Source organism: Sarcophilus harrisii, chromosome X (genome assembly GCF_902635505.1).
Source record: "Sarcophilus harrisii chromosome X, mSarHar1.11, whole genome shotgun sequence".
Taxonomy (NCBI): Eukaryota; Metazoa; Chordata; class Mammalia; order Dasyuromorphia; family Dasyuridae; genus Sarcophilus; species Sarcophilus harrisii.
In genome coordinates, this window is record NC_045432.1 from 1995412 (window position 1) to 2020848 (window position 25437).

At 40.1% G+C, this 25437-nt stretch overlaps 1 protein-coding gene across 1 annotated transcript; it reads right to left on the reverse strand.

Moving 5' to 3' along the window:
• Positions 1-16643: 16643 nt before the first annotated feature.
• Positions 16644-20137, reverse strand: LOC116420290 (synaptonemal complex central element protein 1-like). Its single transcript, XM_031944701.1, has 7 exons — positions 20045-20137; positions 19891-19936; positions 19361-19429; positions 18920-19055; positions 18729-18818; positions 18342-18437; positions 16644-16686 (listed from the first exon to the last, which is right to left on the reverse strand). The coding sequence occupies exons 3-7, from the start codon at positions 19416-19418 to the stop codon at positions 16644-16646; spliced, it is 423 nt and encodes a 140-aa protein (XP_031800561.1). The 5' UTR covers positions 19419-19429; positions 19891-19936; positions 20045-20137.
• Between the last annotated feature and the right edge of the window lie 5300 nt (positions 20138-25437).

The following is a 25437-nucleotide window of genomic DNA, read 5'->3' on the forward strand; positions in this document are numbered from 1 at the left end:
TCCACCTTCCTTACCCAGAAGAGAAGCAGGAAATTCAAAGCTTCTGACACTCAGGAGGATAAAGAGGGCACTGGCTCCTCCCTGACGGCAGAGAGGTACTAACAGCAGGTATGGACATGTATTTCCACATTTTACATCAGGGTAGTCATTGAAGTGTCCAAGACCTGTGTGATGTGAAAGTGCTAGTTGTGGCACCAGCTTGTACACAATAGCAGGCAATAGGTCAAACCTGTTTGTCAGAGGACAAATAGGGCGGCCCAATGACAAGTCCAGAAAGGAGGAAGGCCCCTGGTATCAGGCCTTCCAAAGCATTCAGGTGTCTTACCGAGCTGCCATTAGTGGGCATCTCAAATACCTGTTGGTCGTAGTGGACCATCTGACTTCATGGATGAAGCCTCCCTGCTGGGCAACTGCCTCAGCAGCAGTAAAAGTCCTCCTTGAGCATATCATTCTGAGGTGTGGGATGGTGGAGCAGGTAGATTCGGACCAAGGCACCTGTTTTACAGCTAGATCCTCTATCTGTGCCCAAGCTCTAGAAATATCCCTGGACTTACATACCGTAGCATCTGCCTCATCAAGTAAAGTAGAAAGGATGGATAAGGAAATTAAACAGCAACGACTAATTGGCATTAGAGACACATGCCTGGACCAAGTGCCCTCCCTTGCCTTCTTAAGAATTAGAGAAAACCCCAAAGGGATGTAGGATTATCACTTTATGAATTATTGCATGGTCACCCTTATCCAAAAGGGATTCAAAATTCTTCCTTGATCCAATATTTGAGACCAAGGATTTGCTTTTTTTAAAGGAATGTGTTCTGTCTTTACTGTAACATCTGAAAACTTTACAACTGAAAGGACTTATTGCTAGACTCTTCCCTTAGGATTCACATGCATAAGTTCTAGCCTGGAGACTGGTCCTGGTTTGGATGTGGAAGGAAGACAAGCTGACCCTGAGCTGGGAAGGACTGTTCCAGATCCTGTTGACTTCAGATACGGCATACATACCAAAGAGAGAGGTTGGACACATCGCACTGAGTCAAAGGTCCCGTGGATTCACCAAAGAAGTGGGCAGTAGAGACTGATCCAGGAACATTGAAAGTGCGGCTGATGAATTGTGCATGTAAAATCTTTTTGACTTGTCTCATCTGGGGAACTCTCTTGGGACTTTTTTTGTTTGTACTAGATATTACATTTTGTTGAACTGTATTGTTAGGATTAGGGGTATTATATACTATTAGGAAGAATGGCATGTGAACCAAACCCAAGGGGTTGGAGACTGTGTCTTGTATATGCATGTATGATTTTATGCAGATATACCTTTTGTACTGGTACCTTGAGAGCAGTGGGATATGAAAATATCTTTCAAACCCTGATCCAAACAATAGCCACTAGTTTTAAATTGACTGACTGCTGGATATGTAGGGGACCCAAACAACTCACACGAGTACTTGTCCCTTTATTTCCAGCCTGGATATTGAGTTATTATTATTATTGTATTATTATTATCGTACATGATGGTACAGGATTTTGGTCAGATCAGGAGGAACATCAGTGTAGACTAACTAATGCTGTCCCAGGAGGGCATTATTTAAATCAAACAGGCACAGGGCCTTGGATGGGAGAAAGTAAATGCGAATGGACTTTTACCCACAGGCCAGAAAAGATAGATATTATAGATTGGCATAAATATAAAAATAGATGGGATAAAACAATTATTGTTTGTGATGATGGGTCAGTGATTAAATATACTCCTCAACATGCAATAGAGGGGAGTGAAGAATGCTTGAGGAATTTAGAAAGAAACCAACTTGTCAAACACCCTGAGATTTATGGAGATGTTTAAGGTTAAATAGTACAAAAGTCAGGTACTGCTAGTATTGTAATGAGATGGAAGTGGAAAATAGTAATGGAACTATTAGAAAATGGTAACTTCTGAGTAATATAGATTTTACTGGGGAAAATGATTGTAATTGCACTTGGATGCCTGAAAAGCAACTTGAAGCGTAATTCAAAACCATGAAAGGATCATTAGGCCCATGGAATGTTACATATTTCCCACCCTCAACAGGAGTTTTAATCTTCTGCATGAGGAAAACCCAGCTTTAAGGGGACACTATTGGATTTGTGGCAGATGGCATATCTCACCTCCCAAGAAATTGACTGGGAGTTGTTATGTGGTACAATAAGACCAAGTTTTCCTCCTTCCAGAAGATAGTGACAAACAATTAGGACTAGTAGAAACTTCTCTGATCCAAACAGGTGATGCTAATGGATGGGGAGATACATGGCCCCAGAAAGAATTGTCAAAGAGTATGGGCCAGCAATGGGCTCAGGATGGAAAGCTGGGGTTATAGGACACCAAATATATATATATATATATATATATATATATATATATATATATATATATAAATAGGCTAATTAGATTACAAGCAGTTCTGGAGATAACAACTAATCAAACTGCCGCTCTTGATTTGCTAGCTGATCGCCACTCAAACTCGAGAAGCTGTTTTAGCACCGACTCAGATTAGTTGTAGCAGAGGAAGGAGGGGTCTGTGGAAAGTTAAATTTGTCTAATTGTTGCATGCAAATTGATGATAATGGGAGTAGTAAAAGGAAATTACAAAAGGCATTCAGAAATAGTTCATTGCCTACCAAGGAAATCTTCTAATATTGGTGGTCCTGGTTTGATGGTAGCTGGTGGAAACAACTTTTATGGTATGGACCTAATTGCAATCAGTGATATTACATTATTACTATTATGTTTGCCCTGTATAATTACATTAATAACCAGAATAGTTCAACGGTCCCTATCAAGTTATGCATCCAGAGGATGCTATTAAATGATGATTCTCCAGAAAGAGGAAGGAGGGCTAGAGAGGGCGCTAGAAGGAGATGATTCTGATGGTAATTTGAAAAACAATGTGTAAGTCTGTAACTGACTTTGAGAAGTAAGTTCTTCATAGATAACATGATAAAAATCATTTACATATAAGAAGGGGAGCGTGTGTGATGTATGTGTGTGTGTGTGTGTGTGTGTAATTGAAGAACTTGAAGAGCATCCTGCAGTAAAGATAAGTGAAGAATTTCAAAGGATGTATCCAACCTAGAATGATGGCGTTTATTGCTGTTCAAACCATTGATGTTTTAAACAAATGGTTGCTTGATGTGATGAGTTCCTCCCAGAACTAGGAGTCTGCTGTTTTGGTACAGAATAAACATCCAATAAAAAAGGGGGGCACCTACCTCTTAATGTTCCTCAAACACATGATGTAAATTAAAAGACCCTATAAAGACTGTATACCTTATCCCTTTTTAGCCCTTCTACATGTGAGCTCCTTTCCTCCTTAGGTGGTAGAACTGCTCATTCTCATGAGAATTAATTAAATAAACAACTTTTCTGCTTTTTACTTTGAGAGGTCTCTGAGTAATCATTTTTGGATAGGATTTCTATCCCTCACATTCAGCACTTCCCTTTAGGGAAAAACACTTGGTGATTCTTCTTCCTATTTCTCCTCCTCCTCCTCTCCTCCTTCCCTTCCTCCTCCTCCCCCTCTTCCCCTCTTCCTCCCTTCTCTCCTCTTCCTCCTCCCTCTTCCTCCTCCTCCTCTTCCTCCTCCTTTCTTTCCTCCTTCCTCTTCCTCTTCCTTCTCTCCCTCTTCCCCTCTTCCTCCTCCTCCCTCTTCCTCTTCCTTCTCCTTCTTTCCTCCACCTCTTCTTGTTGCTCTTCTCCTAGGTCTTCTGGTTTTTCTCCTTTTTTCCTTCTTGTTCTTCTCCTTCTTCTTGTTTTGTTCTCTTCTCCTTCTTGTTCTCCTGCTCCATCTTGCTTCTTGTTCTCTTTTCTCCATCTTGCTTGTTCTTGTTATCCTTCTTGTTCTTTTTGCTCTTGTTCTCCTTCTTCTTCCCTTGGTCCTTCTTTTTGTTCTCCTTTCTCTCCATTTTGTTTTGTTCTTCTCCTTCTCCTTTCCTTCCTGTTCTCAGCTCATTCAGCACTTTCATATTGAGCTTTTCCTAATGCCCGCAATTGTTAGTGTATTCCTCCTTATAGTTGATAATTCTAAGTGTTCTTGTGTACTTTTTCCCTTCCATGTTAGCTTCTAATTTTATAAAAGGATTAAAATACGAAAGTTCCATATTAATAGAACAAGAAATTTGGAATTAAAATAACACAGCATCAGGATAGTTTAAAAAAATTAAGATGAAGAAAAAGGAATAAAAACAAGATAAAAATACTCCTAAAATTTAAAGTTTTGTGGAAGCAGGAGACTAAGACTAATACAGAGAAACAGAATGATGTAGAAAATCTACAAATGTACTCTCTTCCCCAAAAAATTAAGTTGAGATATAAGTACAAATATTGCTAGAACAGTTAAAACAAGAGGCTTCAAAAAGAGCTTAAAATTCTTTTAAAACCAAATGGAAGCAATGGAGGATAACAAAATGGAAAGGAACTAAGAAGATAATTATGAATGGGAGGAATAGCAAGTACAAATAAGAGACATTAAACATTACCAAAGAACCCCACAAACAAACTTCTAGAAAATTAGAATTGGTCAAATGAAAACTAATAATTTTATGAGCTATCAAAAATAATAACGTGAAATTGAGTCTGAAAAAGAAAGATATGAAATATTTCATAAAAAACAACTGTCCTGAAAACCAGATGGTTACATAATTAAATATAGATATATATGTGTGTATATATATATCTATATATATTAGTGTAGTTGATATGTTTTACATTATATAATATACATATAGTAGATAATATAATAAGATAAAATAGTCACAATGGATAGCAAAATATAGTAACACAATTAATAATAATATAATATAGTAATACATTACATGCTATGTTAATAATTAATTTTATGTTAATAATATAATTTAAGTAATATAATGAAATATGATTGAACCAGTTGATAGCAATGAGCAAGAACAAAGTCTGCAATCTATTTCAAGAAGTCGTACAAGAAAAAACACATCTTGGGAGGTGGTAGAAATGGAAAAGCCTTTCCATTTATCTCCTGAAAACCACAAGATTCCTAGGAATAAAATTTGCAGAGCCTAGAGGTCTGAAATCAAGGGAAAATTTTCACAAAGCCTGAAACAAAGAGATTCAAGTTGCCAAAAACCTACAGCAAAGATCATTAAGGATGTATCAAACAAAATTTGAAATTACAAGTACCACTAATCTCCTCTAAAAGCTTCAAAGAAAAAAGAAGAAAAGATCCATAGATGGAAACATTTATAGCAACTCTATTTTGTGCATCATAAAATTGGAAACTGAGGGATATGCATCAATTGGAGAATGCTTGATAAGTTATGAGAGGCAAATATCACAGAATACCATTAATGTTACAAGAAATTATAAAGAATGGTTTAATAGACTCCTTGGAAGACTTGTGTGAACTGATGTAAATAAAGGGAGCAGAAACTGAGATCCAATTTATACAGTAACAATATTAAACTAATCAGTCCTAAAAGACTTAGTGGTAATTCTGATCAACACAACCAATCACAATTTTGTTTATTTATTTATTTTTATTTTTTTTTTATTTAATAGCCTTTTATTTACAGGTTATATGCATGGGTAACTTTTACAGCATTAACAATTGCCAAACCTCTTGTTCCAATTTTTCACCCTTACCCCACCCCTCCCCAGATGGCAGGATGACCAGTAGATGTTAAATATATTAAAATATAAATTAGATACAATAAGTATACATGACAAACCGTTATTTTGTTGTACAAAAGAATCAGACTCTGAAATATTGTACAATTAGCTTGTGAAGGAAATCAAAAATGCAGGTGGGCATAAATATAGGGATTAAATTCAATGTAATGGTTTTAGTCATCACCCAGAGTTCTTTCTCTGGCGTAGCTGTTCAGTTCATTACTGCTGCAACCAATCACAATTTTAGAAGAGTCAGAATGAACCTTGCTATCCAGCTCCAGATATAGAAGCACTCAGGGTGAAAACAAGCATTTTTCTCTCTTAATGTAATTTAATATCGTTGGAATTTCTTATGCATGACTTATCTATGATGTATTTTATTTAGTTTTCTTGTTTTCTCAATGAATAGAATAGGAAAGAAAGAGAAAAAAATAAATAAAATTGAATTTTAAGATGTTAACAGGGGATAAAATTGTTGCATTACATAGTTATCATTTTCAAGATTTAGAGAGAGGGAGAGAGACAGAGAGACAGAGAGAGGGGTAAAGACAGAGAAATAATTCAAATTTATAAGAAGAGTAATTTCCCTTAATAACTAGCTAGTAAATAATATGAATAGGCAATTTTCAAAGAAAGAAATCCAAACTATTATTGGTCATATGACAAACATTCCAAATCACTAATAATGAGAATGCAAATTGCAGTCAGGGCAACAAGCATTTGCTAATCGTTGATTTGGGGCAGTTCCCTTTCTCAAGGAGCCTTTGATATTGTAGATCACCTTCTTTTTCAGGGTACCAAGCCCTTTAGGTCTTCTTGACAATACTTATTCAGTTTTACACAGACCTGTTCCTTCTCCTCGTTGGCATTAGGACTCTAAGGGGACTGTTCCTCATTAGAATAAAAGACTTCATTCTGTAGTCATTTTCAAAGTCATGTTTTGCTAGGTAAATTATTCTTGGTCATAAACTATCTCTTGATTTTTGGAATATCCTATCATATTCCATGTGCTCTACTGCCCTTTATAAACTTTTATTATTCTTGACAGTACCCAGTCAATGAATTTTACATATTAGTTATCATTGGGGATTTGTCATCTTCTTTACCCGATAATATCCAAGACTTTTCAAACTTACCTTTGTAATATCTCTTACATATGTCCCTTTCTCTCCTGATATTTGCACTACCCTGGTAGAGACCCATACTTTCTTATTCCTGCACTGTTGTCTGATGATGGTCTGCTTGCCTTATTCCAGTACATCCTCAACTATCAAAATGACCTTCCTAAAAGTACACCTGCCCATATCATTTCCTCTCATTCCCCTGTTTAAATTCTAGTGATTCCCTATCACTTGGTATCGAGTATGAAATCTGTCTTGCCTCCAAAGTGCTCATAAGCCTGTCTCCCAACACACCCAATTCCAGAGTTGCTGTGAAAATCAAAGGCAACAATTATTATAATTTATCACGATATCTGACCCATAGTAAATTAATATACTGGAATACATTAGTGTGGGATCAGTGGCCTCTGCCAGAATAGTATAAACACCACAGTGGGAATGGTGGTAAAGATGGTCTAAGCTTCTAAATAAGGCACACCTGATTTTTGCTGTTCACTTCTGAAAAATGGGTAAAGCCCAAGTGCTTTAGCCGAATAATATAATTGCAAGTTCCAAGATTCTTACCTATTCATGTTCTGGACTTGAATCTGGCTGCCATGGTTTGGGCTACTCTTGTAAAACTTTTTTTTTTCTCCACTGTCTTCCCATACAATATTTTTATTTTCATCCTACTTTTGGAATCTATAGACTTTGAATACCACAGCTGCCACAATGTTCTTTTTGTTTTTTTGTTCTCATTTGATGATGAAAAAAGTAATTATGTGAAAGCTCACTTTTTTTTTATCATGAGGACTGAATCACAATTTCTTAACATTTTTTTCTTAAGGCTTTTCCATGCAGGTTCCTGTTGCTCTCTTTTAGGTTGATGAAAATATGCATGAATGTTATTGTGAAAAGCATTCATCGCTTTTAAGTGTGCTTAACAATGGTGCTCAATACTACAGAGAAAGAAAACATACAAAACATTTCTGTTTTTAGCCTTTTTACTGATTCTGAGCAATTAAATTCTCCACGTGTTGAAATATGTTATATGTTTCTCATTATTTATCATAAAATTATGCTTATTGAGATTAATTTGTTTATCCAAGGGTTCTGATAAACACCTCATTTCTAACATATATAGAGAATTGACTCCCATTTATAAGAACACAAGCAATTGTGCAGTGGATAAATGGTCAAAGGATAGGGACAATTTTCAGACAATGAAATTAAAACCATTTGTGGTCATGTGAAAAAATGTTCTAAACCACTATTGATAAGAGAAATGCAAATTAATATAACTCTGAGATTCCACTACACGTGTGTAGGGGCTATGGTGGCAGAAAAAGATAATGATGAATGTTGGGAGGGATGTGGGAAAACTGGGACATTATTGGTGGAGTTGTGAAAGGATCCAACCATTCTGGAGAGCAGATTGGAATTATGTCCTCAAAGCTATCAAACTGTGCATATCCTTTGACCCAGCAGTGTTTCTATTGAGCTTATGTCCCAAGAAGATCTTAAAGAAGGGAAAGGGACCTGTATGTGCCACAATGTTTGTGGCAGCCCTGTTTGTAGTGGCCAGAAACTGGAGACAGAGTGAATGCCCATCAATTGGAGAATGGTTGGGTAAACTGTGCTAAATGAATGTTATGGAATATTATTGTTCCGTAAGAAATGACCAGCAGGAGGATTTCAGTTACGTGGCTTATCTTGTTGGATATACTGCCAACTTATTTATACATACTATCTCTGATTATTTTAATTGTTTCTTTTTTGACTTTCATGTTCATTCCAACATGATTTATCTCAATAGGAACAGGTTTAAATAATAAGAGAATCAGTAATTGCTTATGGAGTAAGCAGGACCAACCTAAAAAAATGACAGTTTGACTTCATCTATTTTTTAGTGTCACTCCAACTAATTGAGCAGAAAATTGTGTTATCACTTTACAAAAACTATTTGAAAGAACAGAAGGTTAAAAATACAAAAGAATTAAAGGAGAAAAACCCAGGAAGGATTGAGTTTAGCAGTACCAGATCTATACTAGGACATATCATGTATTTACCTACAGCGCTATTATTTAAACTTTCTGGGCTGTCCGAAAAATAAAAAAAAAAAAAGGATCAGTGGAATAAAGTAGAGCAAAAGGTTAGAGGATTAGTCTTTTCTCCCACTATCCACTCTCAAAAACCATTCCATGAAGATTTATATGTGAAAGGTTGATAGCCACAAACAAGAAACAAAGAAGATCAAAGGTAGCAGTTTGGAGAATTAACAATAGAAAATAAAACCAATGAAGCTAAAATGGAAGAAAAAAATCTTTGCAGTGTCTCAGAAAAGATCTTATTTCTATGATACGTAGAGAATGAATTCAACTTAAAAAGAATTAGAGCCTTCCTCAATTGCAAAACTTGTTAAAGAGTACCAATAAGCAGGAGGTAAAAAGCAGAGGAAAGAAATTCAAATTAACATTAGCTATATGAAAATGTCCTAAATTACTGGAGATAGAAAAATACTCTGAGAACACTTTTGAAGTCTTATCTCCACACCCAAGACTGGCTAATTTAAGCAAAAAGAAAAATGACAAATACCGAAGGAACTTGGAAAATAGGCATATTGGTTATTTTGTTGACTGGTATATTGTTAATAGGAAGTCCAGCTATTATGCAAAACAATTTTGGAATTATGCCAGACACTACTACTGCTATGTATATATATATATATATATATATATATATATATATATATATATATCAGAGGAGAGAAGAGGTTACATATAATAGTTACATATAATACACACACTCTCATATACTCTATACAGTGTATATATATATTTACACAATATATGGTATAAATATGCTTTCAGAGACCTGTAAATGTACAACATATACACATTTATCTACGGATAGATCTAAATATCATATATATATATATATATATATATATACATTTTTAATATAATATCACATGTATGTATGAATCAGCATATTATAATACTTTATATTAGTGTGTTATTTGAACATATTTTTCACAGTGGTAAGGATTTTTAAGTGAGAGAATGGCCATCAGTTGAAGAGTAGATGATAACCCTGTGTGATGAAGGGATACACTTGAAAGGTCCCTAAGAAATGATTACAGACTGAGTGAGCAGATCCAGGAGAAGGAAATATATGATAAAACTGTGAAGGCAAATGACTTAGTAGTCAATGAACACAATAACCAATTGCATTTTCCAGGATCCATGAGAAAGACTGCTACTTCCAGGTAGAGAATTGATAGACTCAGAATGCTTTCTGAAGCATATATTTTTTGGTCTTGGATAATAGAAGGATTTATTTTAAGTGAAAAAAAGAGATTTTTCTTGACCATGTGTATCTGCTGTAAGTTTTGAGTTTTTGTCCTCTCAATAGGGAATGGAAGAATTCAGAACTGGAGAGATAGGGAGGGCCAGAGATTAATTTTTTTAACTGAAAGCTGAACAGTGAAAGTATAAATTTAAGAAGTTTTTTTTTTAACTTAAGAAAATAGATTAACAATTACAAAAACTGAAGAATTAAGAAAATTATGGGAACTGCTTTGTATGACAAATGCAGACAAGAAATAGATGAATGCTTACAAAAATAATGTAACATGTAAGGTGGTTTAGATAACCCAATATATTACATAAACATGACCAGTTTATGCTTTTTATTTTTTTCATCACATTTGAATTATTTACAGGAGCAAATCATTGCATATATCTCAACTTTGTTTTGTTTATTTTTTCAAGTTTGCCTTCAAATACATTTGATGGAAATAATCCCACTGCTCAGTCTTCCTTCAGTTCACCACCTAAAGTCACCACCATCACAGATTCTCCTATGTCATCATCTGAATTCAACACTTTATTTATGTCATTGGATGAACTTATTAGCTAAGTGACCCAATTATTTCCCGTTAAGATAAATCATGTTGGAAAGAACATGAAAGACAAAAAGGAAAAAAAAAAGTTATTCCCTACTTGACCTTATTCTTTTTTATTTAATTTCCAAGGAACAGTTTTCCAAATACAGAGTGTTAAGACTGCCAATTCTCTAGTCACCTTTGATGAAACATGCAGATTGATGCTTCATTTGGTAAAGTGTAGAAAAATCTGATGGGTCTTTATATGAGAGCTTGTTATAATCTCAGTGCTGAACAATAAATATTAGCAAAAGTCATCTAGGAAAAGTTATATTCCATAGTTTTACTGTTAAGTAAATTCATGATATTCTAATTTTTTCAGTTTACTTTAGTTTGGCAAATAATTATTGAATGCCTAATAATTGTAAGGTGTCCTTGGCACAGTGGATCTAATCTCTATGTTGTTAAATATAGTTTTGTGATAACTTTGAAGATAACTAGGATATTCAGTTATGGGGATCCCTTAAAATCTATATGTTTAAACTCTAAAGATAAATATTTAAACTACTTATGATTAATTTAAATTACTAACATTCATTGTAACTATTGTCTTTTCCTTTTATTAGTCTAGCGTTTGATGGAGAAAATTAATTCTCATCAAATACAGTCTTAAGAAAATCATTTATATTTTACCTAAAGGGCATTTTTAATAATTATTTCACTACTTTAAATAATTCAACCACCTTCCTTGACAAAAAGGAGGAAAAAGAGAAATTTACCTTTTAGAAGATAAACTATTGAGTGTTTAGATAAATGTAAGGCTCTGGCTAGCTCTCTGGAGGTCCTCCGAATGGGTCTTGGTTTCAGCAGAATAATCACCATGAGAATAGTCAGGGATAAAGTCCAAAGTCTTTATTGTCTCCCCAAGTCTCCCAGTCTGCCTTAGCAGTTAGATCTTTGGAGAAAACTGAATGGTGACAGAAAGGAGTATACTTTCTTCTCAGCAGTTCATGGAACCTATACAAAATTGACCATATATTAGAACATATAGACTTCAAAATTAAATGCAGAAAGGCAGAAATAGTAAATGTTTTCTTTTCAGATCACAATAAAAAATGCATTCAACAAAAAGTTAGGGGTTAATAGACCAAAAGTCATTGGAAACTAAATAATCTCATCTTAAATAATGATTGGGTGAAACAGCAAATTATAGACACAATTAATAATTTCAACTCAAGATAATGACCGTTGTCAATGATGTCGATGAGACATCATACCGAAATTTGTGGGATGCAGCCAAAGCGGTATTAAGGGGAATTTTATAGCTTTAGAGGCTTACTCGAATAAAATAGAGAAAGAGAAGATCAATGAATTGGGCTTGCAACTTAAAAAGCAAGAAAAGACCAAATTAAAAACCCTCAATCAAATACTAAACTTGAAATTCTAAAATTAAAAGGAGAAATTAATAATATTGAAAGTAAAAAAAAACTATTGAATTAATAAATAAAACTAAGTTGGTTTTGTGAAAAAAAAACAATAGAATAGATAAACCTTTGGTATTTTGTCTTTTTGTACAGCAAAATAATTGTATGGACATTTATACATATATTATATTTAACTTATGTTTTAACATATTTAACATGTATTGGTCAACCTGCCATCTGGGGAAGGGGTTAGGGGAAAGGAAGGGAAAAATTGGAACTAAGGGTTTTGCAATTGTCAATGCTAAAAAATTACCCATGCATATATCTTGTAAATAAAAAGCTGCAAACAAAGAAACTATAATGCCTCAGTTTCCTTGAATTATTATGCTATGCCCTGAATATAATTATTATGGACACATCCTCTCCCATCTCCCTTTTTCATTACCCCATTAAGCTCTGGCCACTCTCATATTCCATGGACCTGGAGTCATGAAACTCCAGGTGGCTTATTTCAAATGTCTGGGTAGTGCACACTGTCTCCTACTCCCGACATTCTTGACCCCCAGCCTGTCAGGGCTAAATTATGGCTTACCCAGTGTCCTGGTCCCCTCTTCCCCCCGCCTTGGTTTCCCTGATAGATGGAGCCCTATAAAAGTCTCTTGAATTAACTGCTTGGTGCTGAATGCTTTAAGACAAGAGTCCAATTCAGTTGCCTGGCTTCGACTAAATTCTCCACCATTAAAACATTAAAACCTAATTGCTGTCTTGCCTCAATTTCTCTGGCATAACAAAACATACTTTTTTAAACTTGACTTTTCTTCAGGGAATTTTTTGGGGGAGGTTTGTGATTTTTCTTCCCAACATAACAATTATAGAAATGATTTTTCATGACTACACACGGATAATCTACATCAAATTGTTTGCATACTTAATGGGGGCAGGGAGATTAGGAGAACACAACTCAGAGGCTTAAAAATGAATGGTAAAAAAAGTGCTTTTGCATATAAATTTATTTTAAAATAATCCTTATATATGTGTGTGTACATAGATACACATATATGTGATGTGTGTGTGTGTGATTTTACCATGCATTTGCAAACTAATGAGATGGGTGTGCTTATTTTTGTTGTGCCCAGAGAATGAACAGACACCAACAGAGACCTTCAGAGTTTTAGAATGGAGCTTATCAGCCTGCCTCAGGGCTCTCTACCAAAACTGCATGGCCCCGAGGAAAGGGAGAACAGGGTTTCAATAGAGTCCTAAGTTTCACCAACCAGGGAGTAACACAGGCAATCTTGAGGCCAGCCCATTTCCTCATCTCACATCTTGCAGCTGCTGTTTTAGTTTTTAGTTCTGTGAAAAAAATATTTTTCAAGCTATGGAAACCAGGAAAGAGGGAATCAAATGAAAGGTCAGGGTTTGCACAAAATGGCAAGGAGAGCATAGAGTTCCTGAGTCATCACAAGTGCAGAGTTGTTTTTCTTGTACCCAGCTTACTTAGGGGTCCAGCATTTTTACCCAAAGAACTAAATCTTGGCCAAATATTTGATACTTTTGCCATATGTTTCACAACCCCAATGATCCCAACCCAGAAGAAGCTGTGTTCTCAATGACATCTAGGCACTGGGGCAAATATGATGTCAGGAATGTTCAAGACTTGAACCCAGAAGAAGAAAATGACTTGAAGATATCTACAAGCGAAGCCACAGAATAAAACAGAGCTTGTCCACCATGTAAAACTACAATTCTTGGGAAATATAAAGGAAAGATTTAAAGAGAGACACAAATGTGTTTTAGCATTATATGAGAACACTAGAGGGAAAATGTGGAAAAGAAAGGAGAGCTTTGGAAAGATCAAACTGGAAATATAATAAACCACTTGGCACAAGAAACAAAAAAATTTGGGAGGGGGTACTCTTCCTCAAACAAGAGATACACTAAAAATTCAGATGAACCAAAGAGAAGTCAATGTAACGCCAGGTGGCAAGAAATGTTAAAATAAAATCATAGAAAATATGGGGAAAGGTAGAAAAATGCAAAAATCAGAAGAAAATGAATCTTCTATGAAAAACAACTATCTTGGGGGAGGGAGGAGAAGGAAGTTTGAGGAAAGGTAATTTTAAAATCTTTGGATCACCTAAAAGCCATGGACTCCTTCCCCTCCACACTGCTTAAAGAGCTTAAACATTACATTTGAATAAATCATAAGAAAAAACTAGTTAGAAAAATGAAAGGAATCTATTGAGCCCTTGTGAAAGAAACCCCAAGTTACAAACTATGACAGATGTTGTAGCCAAAACCCAGAGCCTCCAAGTTTCCTGGGCTAACAGGCAGCGTCAGCCCGTGTCCTTGCTGATTCCACCCCTCCAGGACCTGTCTTGTGACACTCTTTTGTGTCTGGAAGTGAAAATTGGAGAGTTACAGCAAAGCTCACTGTTTACCCTAACCCTAACCCTGCTTTCCATTTTATAAAACACCCAGCATCTAGTCTGGGTGAATCCTTTCCCTTTCCCTGGGGCAGATCACTCCTGTCCTCGACTCCTACCATTAGAAACTAGCCAGAGAGACTTTCCCTGCCCTGATACCTTGAGGCTGCTGATTCTCGTGATCAAGTCCCAGGTGCCCTAGCCCATTAAAAGTATATCAATTGGGGCCGAGGTTTTCTTGTCAAGGGACCACTTGCTTTGAAGGTACATACCTGATTTAAGACATTTCAGAGTCTCTCTTGGCACCTTTGGTTATAAAGAAAAACCACTCACCATCAATTCGCTAATTATTGGCTTGCCAAGTTGATCATTAATACCTGGAAATTACCTCTCAGGGTTTTATTCACGACATCCCCCTCCACTGAGAAATCCAGTTTTTCATGACATCACCTTTAAAGGGAAACAGTACCCCTGGCCTCGTTTCCCAGAGGGGTCCTGGGACTTTCTAACCAACTAAAGGAAGATCTCCAATGGTCTCACACTCCTAAGGGACCCACCCTTTCCTGTATGTGGATCATCCGACTTGCCTCCCCAACCTGCCCTTGTTTCAGGAAGCTGCCAAGTCCCAGATAAATTTTAATAAAACCTCCGATATGAGGTAAGCCACAAGAAGCTCAGGGCAGCTTATTCCCAGTTTTCATTCTTCCACTCTCTTCTTCCTGTTTTCAGGCTCTGTTTCAATTGCTCTTTTCTCTCCCAATAACTCAGTGCACATCACATCTCACCCTCTTCTCCCTCTCTCTCCCCTCTTTCTCTTTCTTCCTGTGTCACACATTCTCTCCCTTTCTCTTTCTCTCTGACCTCCACCACTCATTCTGAGTCTCTAGCTTTCTTTTCACTGTATCTCCATTATTCTATATATGTTTAACTTCAAGCTATTCGCCGGAAAGGTCAAATACTTAAGCTTGGATATTTTGACCCCACTAAATGATGGGACTCATTGGAAGAGGCCTCAATGTTGGGAAAGATCGATAGGAAAGGGAAAGGAGAGGAAATGGAAAGAAGGTATCACAAAAACAGGAAACAAGAACTTAGACGTCTTCTGAAAAGAGTAGCAGTATCTAGTCCATGAGATCATGAAGTCTAAACAACTCGATGGTGACGATGGTGGCAGACAGTGCAGCTGTCTATACAGCTATACCTTCTCTATCCATCTCTCCAACCTCTTAACCTCTTTCCATCCATCCATCCATCCATCCACCCATCCATCCATTTCTTTATATAGCAATGTTGCATTAGAAAGTCTCTTCATCCATCTATCCATCATCTCTTTCTCTATGTCTTTATCTCAAGCTCTTGTTGTTTAAAATTTATCCACCCATGCATTCATTATGAATCATCCATTATCCCTCCCTCCCTCCATCGCTCTACCTAACTATATGTTTTGTTTGTTGCCTTTAATCAGTAGGATACTCAAATTTTCTCTGGTGTGTTATATATATTTTGTAGTCTCTTCCATTGCTTTTGGCCAACCTCTTAAACTGCCTCTGGTTGCTTTTGTCATGATGGCATTTCATACTTTCTCTTTTTATTCATCTGTCATTTGTTGTTCCTTTCTGTGATTCTTAACTTTGGCCACTGCTTCCTGGAAAAGTTCTATGTGTGGGTCCTGAAACTTTTTTACACTTATGATGAAATAATTTGGGAAATGTCCTTTTAAAGATTATTAGAACAGATACCAAGTCTTACATCATTTTCTTTGGTATACCTTTTGGGTTATCTCTAAGTTTGCTTCAAGCCAATGAGTTGTTGCTCTTAGTTTTCAGTTTCTTCTCTTCCTTGCCCTGGCTGACATGGCGCAGACCTGTTACTGCTGACAGAAAGCTTTGCCTATGGTTTCTGACATCTTTTCTTAGGAAGACCATTTTATATGTGCCTATCACTAGTACTACATGACACTGAGCTATTTCCAGGGTTTTGGTATTTTCGAAATTTATTTTGGTAGGCCACGACTTCCTTATGAGGCCGGAGCAGGAGGGGATGTGACTTGATTCTCTATTGACTGCATTATCCTCATTTTGGAAAAGACCAATGACATCATGAGGGCCTTAACTCATGCAGGAATCAGATTCAAGTAAAGCAGAGTTTCACCAAGTTTCCAGCCTCACTCTCCCTGAAATCCAGAGACAAGCAAAAGTCTGGGCCAGTAGCCGATGGCCTGGGACGCGCACACGACCGTGGGATCCTACAGGGTCTGACCAAGTTCAAAGCACCCTCCCGCCAACAGCAGCTGCCCTGGTCACAAGAACAAAATGTTCTCACCTGCCCTTCTACCAAGGAAAGTCTTCACAGGCTGGGAGTAGACGGCTGCCAGCCCTTGGGATGGGCATGAGGCCTGCTTGGGCCCAACCCCTGAGTGGTTTCCTGCTGTGTGAGCATAGCACGAGTTAGAGCTTCTTAAGAAGGACCGCCAATTCCATTATCTGGGCAAATGGCTGGCGAGGTACCCACGGGAGGGAGAGTATGTTTTTTCATTTCATTTAATTTTTTCATTGGTAAAATCCATTTTTCTCTCGTAATCGTACTCCCCAAAGGATAAGTAAATATGAAAAACTGAAGCCTTCTCACAAACATGTCGAACCAAGTAAAGCAGTTCCACACGTGCACACGCTGCTATCTAAGCCTCCGTAGATATGGGAATGTGTGTACACCCTAGGCACCTGTCTATGTGTGTGTATAGTACATCCAGTTCTAGGTACCCATAGGTAGTTGTGGATAGAGGGATGATGTATGTCTGAAGGCCCTTCTGCGCTTCTGTCCCAGAAGGTCTCCAATTTCATCCCTGACCTTCTAGAGTTGCTTCAGACCAATGGTGCCAGTCAGGGTCCCAAGCCCTGGGAAGTTCCTTCCTTTCCTTCAGGCTGAATTCCGGTGTTTCCCTGTCACCAGCAGCAGCAAATAGAAATGCCTGTTTGCTCTCCAGACCCTTTGCGCCTCCGTTCACCTCTTCAGTCCAACACGCGTCTTTGCCCTTCCCTCCACACATGTTCAAGGCCAGCCAGATTAACTTTATACCTAGCACGGACTCTCTCCTCACCCTCTCTTGTAAAACTTCTCTTGGATTTGAGGCCCAAGCTCCACTGCCCCGCACTACACTGGGACCCCTCCTTTCCCAAAGGCCCTCCTTCACGACAATCTCCTCGTGTCCGGCTCACACCTCTCTGTCCATGCCCTTCTTGTCTTCTGGTCCAGAACAGGGTCTTCTTGAGTACAGGAAGGTTTCGCTTTGCCCATTTATCCCCACCACCCCCAGTGCCCGGCGCCGACTAGATGCTTAGCTGATGGATGGGCCTAAAGCTCTGGCACAAGAACAAACGCACGACCAGAGCCAGAAGCAGAGAGGGAGGAATTCTTTATTCAGGGAGGCCAAGCTACAAGGCTCGAGGTCCAGATGATAAAGGGTGTCCAGCGTGGTGCAGACAAAGCTTTGTCCCAGCGAGGCCCTCTCTGGGATGAGCCAGCGGGTGGCCAATGCCAGGCTTGACTTCCTAATCTTTTGGGAATCTCCATGACAGCCTGGGAGGTGGGGGAGGCAGAAAAGGGAAAAGATGGACCAAGCGCCAGCTAACAGGTATATCCCCAACACACACACACACACACACACACCTCTCTCTCTCTGTGTTTTCTGCCTTTAATTAACCTCCTCGCTGCTGGCGTCTCTCTGCCAGATCTCCTTTCCCCTTGCTCACGTCTGGCTCCCATGCTTGATTCTTTTCTTTGAACTCTGCCATGGCCAGGAGATTTTCCCGTTTACCTCTCCTCACTCACCTTGGTAACAAGCTGCTTTTCCCTCCAGCAGCCCCCTCAGGGCTTCTCTCCTGAGACCCTTGCTTGCCGCTAAGAGCTTCTAGCTGCCTCTTCATCCTGTGCCAGGAGCCACAATTGGAGAACCCAAGTCAGGGAGGCTTGTGCCAAGGAGAGGGGCAGAGAGAAAGGGAAAAACTCAGAGAAGGATCTAAGAGAAGAGAGAAGGGCAGGAGAGCTGGAGAAACAGAAAGAGGGAGGGGAAAGTCAGCAAGGCAAAGGGACAGACACAGAGAGAAACACGTCCACAACATGCACGGCGCACACACAGCGACAGGCTAAAGAGACACCGATGAAGAGATACAGATAGCCAAGGGGTCCCCACCCCTCTGGAGGGACTTTGGGGTTCACCTCTGGTATTTCTGCTGCAGCTGGTGATAGTGCAGAATGGCTGCCTCCAGGACTTCTGTAGCTTTCTTGTTTTCTTCTTCAAGCAGTTGCCTAAGAGAGATTGCCTGGAATGAGCACCCCTCAAGCCAGCCAGCTTAGCCTGTGCCCTGTGCGCTGGCCCCTGCCCCTGCCCGCACCCAACAGAGACTCACACGGCTGCAGCAGCGTCCACAGTGCCCAGGAAGGCATCCTCACCGCTGGCACCTGTGGCTTCAGCCACGCCCTCAGGTCCAATCAACGCGCCCACCTGGGCCTGGAGGCTGCCAGGCTTCTCCTGACTTTGCCTTTCTGGTCACAGGAGAACAAACTACATTAAACGCGCTCTCATCAGGGATTTCCTCATCCCTGCCCGGTCCCCTTCCTGAGGACAGGTGGAGACTGCAGTCTTTGGCTCCACCTGGGGCAATGCTCCTCCCCTTCAGGGAAAGGGAGGTTATCTTTGGGGACTCTAGAGGGCAGTCCAAGGAATGGAGGCTCAGTTTTTCCCCAAAGGGACATTTCCCTCCTCACTTCCACCCTCTGCTCTCCCCCAACACTGGGGCCCTCGTCCTCCCCACAGGGCCCCTTGCCCTCCCCACACACAGGGCCCTCACCCTCCATCATCAGCTGATCCTTGTGGCTGCTGCTGCTGCTGCTCATTTCTGGGACCATGTGTCTGCCCTCTGAAAGAAGGAAGAATTGGAAGCCTGCTGTGGTCTGAGATCCCTCCCTCTCCAGTCCTGTCTGGCCCCAGGCCTCCTTGGGGAGTTCCCCAAATGGCCCCGAGAAAAGTCGTGGTTCCTAACCTATTCCTGAGCAGCATCTCTTACATTGACAGCAGGTGGCCATCTACCTGATCCACTTGATCCACTGAGATCACAAATGCAGCTTTCTTGAAGCCCTCTAAAACCACAGCTGCCCTCCTCCACGGTGAACACAACTCCTCTATACCCTGACCCCATGTCCTGTCCGAAATACCCTTCCACTTTACCTCCCTCTTCCAAGCCCTGAGACCCTTTCACTGCCCCCTCCTAAGAGGCAGGTCTATTCAAGTCTTCCCTGTATCCTATACTCCCCGTGTATATAACCAGGTTTCTTTGATCCCAACCAAGGGTTTTCCCCTCATGTGGAATTCCCAGAGGACCTTGTGCTTCTCCATCATTCCCTCTAGTTGCCAGCCGGACTCCGTCCTAAGGCAGAAGAAAGCATAGGGTGGGTCAGAGTCAGTACCACAAGAGGCCTGCCCTCCAGCCCAGAAGCCTTCCAGCACTGACCAAGAGGCTGGACCAAGGGCTTACCTCTGCTTCCTTTTCTTGGGTCTTTCTTCCTGGATGTTAGAGCTGAGCTTGGTTATCCTCTTCTTGTGTTCCCCAGTCACTGCCAGCTGCCTGGAACATGGAAGGTTGGGGAAGAGGGAAACTCAGAAGCTAGTAACCCTGACCCTTCTCAGGCAGCCCTTAAGAACCCCTTGTGCTGTTGATGTTCTGTGCAGGCAGAGGTCAGTGATGGGGGGCATCTTGTTTGGCCTAGAAATGTGTGCCCCTTCCCAACCCTCCTGCTGCATCATGCCCCAAACAACAGAGGAACGGTCCTGTCACTATGTAATCGGTCGGGCCCTCAGGCTCCAGGACCCCTGCAAGCTGGAACAGGAAGACGCCTGGGGCACTGGATGCTTTTGCAGCTGTGTCCCTCAGCATGGAGCCTGCTAATGCCCCAGAAGGCCTTCCATGCTTGTGGCCTCACCGTCACACCACACCAAATAAAGACCAGGAGAGACAATTCTGGGTTAGAAACAAATTTGGGGCCAGACACACATGTTAAAACCAAGTTACAGCCAGAGATTACTTTAGTGCTAGAAATGATTTGAGGGCTAAGGTTGGGATTAAAGGGAGTGAGTGAGACAAGGAGCCACTGACCTGACAGCCTCGTGTCTTTCTCCTGGCAGTGCAGGGAAAGGGTCCTCAGAGTTTCTAGAACCAAAGAGGTCAGTAGGTGGACACGGGGCCAGAGAGGGACTTAGATGGCACGCAAACCGTGTTCTCAGGCGCCCTGCCATTTTGGAGCTACCTGACCACCTGGAATCCCCCACTATTAGTCCCTTCCCTCTCAAACCACCCTATGTTCAGCAACTTTGGGCCTTTACTTGAATTGGTCTCTCTACCCTTAATCTTGATTTAGTCGCTTTATGTATTTACTGCCTTCCCCACTACAACTGTGAGCTACTTGAGAGTCAAGATCATCACATTCCTTCTATTTGAATCCAGTCCCTGGCACAAAAGGTGCTTAATAGTCTTTATTAAGGTTTATTGATGGGTTGATACCTTGCTTCTTGCTCAAGACTTCTTTCACTTGTGGCTCCTCCAAGCTCACTGCAAGGGACAGAAATCAGACAGTCAGCTTTACCTTTCGGTCCTCCTCCGGTCTTTGTCTGCCCGGCCTGCAGCAAGCTGGCGGCATTGCTGGCTTTGCGTCCAAAACACTTCTCCATAAGCACAGGATCTGTCCACGTCCTCATTCCATGCTGCTCAGTGGCATCCCAGTGGTCTCCAGGGTCATGGGCCTCAGAGGCCCCTCGTTTGGCATACTAACAAATTGGGGCCCAGAAGCAGAATTTAAGTCAAAGATGCATCCCTTTTGGCTTTTAAAGCCCTCCTCCATTTGCCCCCAACCTACCTTTCTACCATTTCATGACACACCAAGCTCCGCAATCCACTCTTACCAGCCCGCTCCATTTTCATCCAGGACATATGACTTCATCTCCCTAGCCTTGCAAAGGGTCAAGCCTCAGACTAAATATACTCCCTCCTTCTCTGCACCTCACAGAATTCCTCTCTTTCTTCAAGCACACCATCCGTTTGAAGTCCTTCCTGACCCCTAATGGAGGCCTCCTCAATAATCACCTCCCACTTAACAACCACATACTTATCCACTTTATATTCATTTCAAATTTACTTATACGTGTGACTATTGCTTTCCCCATAGAAGGAAGGCTCTTTTGGAGTAGGGATCGTTTCATTCTTTGCATTTGTTTCTTCGGCGCCTGGCCCATCAGAACTACAGGATGCCCTGGATGCCAGGGGAGGCCATGGTCTTTTACGGTGAGGTTGTTTTTGTTTGTTTGTTTTTCTTTTCAAAAATATTTATTTATTTAAAAGAGCTTCTCATTTTCAAAATAGCTAGAAGGATAATATTTAACATTCGCCCTTACAAAACCTTGTGTTCTAAGTTTTTCCTTCCTTCCCCCACCCCTCCTTGAGACAGCAAGTAATCCAATATATGTTAAACATGTACAATTCTTCTTTACCTGTTTCTACACATATCATGTTGCACAAGAAAGGTCAGAACACAAAGGGAAAAAAGAAATCAAAAACGAAAACAAAAAGCAAGCAAACAACAACAAAAGGGTGACGATACTATGTTGTGGTCCATACTCAATCCTTGCGGTCGCCTCTCTAGGTGCAGGTGGCTCTTTTCCTCACCAGACCATTGGAACTGGCCTGAATCACCTCACTGTTGAAAAGAGCCACGTCCATCAGGATTCATCATCGTCTAATCTTGTTATACAATGATCTCCTGGTTCTGCTCACTTCAATTAGGATCAATTCCTGCAAGTCTCTTCAGACCTCTCTGAAATCCTCCTGCTGATCGTTTCTTAAGAGAACAATAATATTCCATAACATTCATATACCAGAGCTTATTCAGCCATTCTCCAACTGATGAACATCCACCCAGTTTTCAGTTCCTTGCCACTACAGAAAGGGCTGCCACAAACATTTTTGAACATGTGGGTCACTTTCCAGAATGGCTTGGATGAGTTTACCACTCTACCAGCTAAGGTTTAATGTAACCATTGTCCTACAGCCCCTCAAATTTTTGTCTTTTTCCTTTTACTTAATATTCTTAATCTGATGAATGAGAGAGAAGGCATCACTCAGAGGTGCATCAATTTGCATCTCTCTAATTCTAAATGATTTACAGCATTTCTTTTCCCAGAACGCCACAAATGGCTTCGATTTCTTCCTCTGAAAAATGCTACATATAGATAAGGAATAAGCATATACCTTATCTATTTATCATTTGGGGAATGGCTCTATCATGAATGGACTCGGTTCCCAAGGAGACTAAGAGAAACCGTTCTCTCCCTTCTCTTGCAGCTGCTTTTCTTCTTAGCTGCAAAAGTTTTATTCATTGAAAACATTTTTAATTTCAATGTAAGCAAGATGATTAATTTTACCATCTCTGTAGCTCTTTTTCTCCACTTTGCCTATGGAATCTTCTACCCAAGGATATGGCAGGCAGTTTCTTCCTGTTGTTGTTCAGCTGTATCCAACTCTCTGAACCCATCTGGGGTTTTCTTGGTAGAGATGCTGGAGGGATTTGCCATTTCCTTCTCTAGTCAGTTTTGCAGCTCAGGAAAGTGAGGCAAACAGGGGTTAAGCGACTTGTCTAGAATCACACAGCTACTAAGTGTCTGAGGCTGTGTTTGAACCCAAGACTTCCTGATTCCAGACTAGGTATTCTCTTCACTGTCTATTCACACTCTTCACAGCCACCTTGCAGCTCCTTATCACCTCTCTCCACCTTACCTCCACCCTTATCTGTCTCCAATGCTCGTTCAGCACACAGGACCCCTATTCTCCTAACACATTCTTTTCTCTTTATACATTCTTTCCCTTGGGAACTTTATCAACATCCATGGTTTTCAATACAATCTCACAAAGCTGACTCACAAAGATGAACCTATAATCTCTATGAAGATGCTTCACTGACCTAGGAAGGCACTATCATTTTACCAGGGTGCCAGTTTTAGAACTTCAGAATTATCCTCAACCCCTTACTCTCTCTTATTCTTCATATAAACTCACTTGCTAAATCTTCCCAGGCCTCCCTTCACATGGTGTCCCACACTCAAACACAGCTACTATTCAATCACTTCTTGCCTAGGTTGTTCCAACAGCCTCCTCACTGGTCTTCCAGCCTCAAATCTGTCTAGTTTCTGCTCCAGTTCATCCATCCTACACACTGTTCAACAGATTTCGACCTTAGATACCAAACGGATCATGTGATTTCTCTTTTCAAGCCACTCTTCTGCCAGAGAAATATCCCTTTGTACTCTGTAACTCGCCAATACAATTAATTCCAGTGGCTTCTTATTGTTTCTGGGATCAACTCGAAGACCTTCTGTTTAGCCTCTAAAGCCCTTCATACTTTTTTTAAAAATCTGTTTTGAAGGGACCACTAGTGTCTCTTTCATCCATGACTCCTGCTCCTCGCTGAAATCAAACAAAAGAAAAATGAACAAATACAGAAATCAACCAAAGAAGGTCCAAATCACATGTCTCTTTTGGGTATTGTGGGTGCATCACTTATCTAACAGGATCTGGGGCTCACTATCCATTCTCTTTCTCCCACGCTCTGTGATCTAATCATCTCTGTAACTCAAAACAGCTGTGGTTCTCCAAGCCTGAAATGTACCCCCTCTTTGCCTCTATCTCAGCTTCTCTCTCTTCTGTCAGATGCTGCTCAGATAACACAGTCCAAGGAAACCCTCTTCTGGGGATTCCAACTGACTGGTGAATTCTCTCCCCAAGGAGAGTGCAGTGGAATGGTTTTATTTACTTTATTCTTTTTAGTAAGACTTTAGTAAGATTCCTGCCGTGCATATTTTGTGTGAGCTCCACAATTAGAACCAAGCTCCTCATGGTTAGGGTTGATCCTTTGGACTTACATCCCTAGCACCCAGCACAATGTCTAGGACATATTAGGTGATTTGTCTGTGGTGGTGGTGGTGGCTGATGTTGTTGTTCCTTCATTCCTGAAGAGGGCCATGAAGTCAGGCACGTGATGCCATTGTTGAGGTTGGGAAAGGGGGCCCCCAAAGTTTGGGGTCACAGATCAGTGGCATGAGGTGTCTCACAAGAATTTGCTGGCTTGAACCCTTTCCTAGTCAAGGGGCAAAGTTTACTGTAATTGTAATGCCATTACAAGTGGGCTGAATTCCAAAAGAAATTTGCAAGGAAACAGAAGCAAAGAGACCGTTTATCCAGCTTTCTATCAATGACATGCTAATTCTATGGCACAGAGGAGTGGTCTCAGGAGTTTGGTTATCACTGACCAGATTCCCAGTCAGCAATGAATTAAGGAGTGGTCTATTCAGGATCAGACAGATTGTTTTTCTTAGACTGGGAGTGTGAGAAATCCCTGAGGCAGACTCCACAGCCAGGAGATTTTGAATTACTGGCTTATTCTTACTACATAAAACTCCCCCCCCCAAAAAAAAGCAGGGGACCTCAAAATCATTGATCTATTACATCACCATGACTTGCAAGTGAGTTGGATTTAAGTGCCGTACTTTCTCCTAATTAATAAATATTTGCTGTCTGTTTAATTGACAGACCTTTTCCCTGATGATTCTGTTTTTGTCTCTTCACCTTCCTAAATTATTTTCTTTTCTGTCCTGGTTGTAGGAGCTCTGACAAAAATATTGATTTTGTTTTTGCGTCACCAATATTCCTCACTGTTTCCCATCACTTACCACTGAATTTCCCTATATGAATATGCTGAGAAGATTAAAATTGATTCCGTATCTTTCATTCTATTTACAAGTAATTGATTTTGTGTGTAACCACTTCAATCCTGGTTCTTTGTCTTTGAACTTAGTTAAGAATTCAGCAAAACCTATATAAGGGAA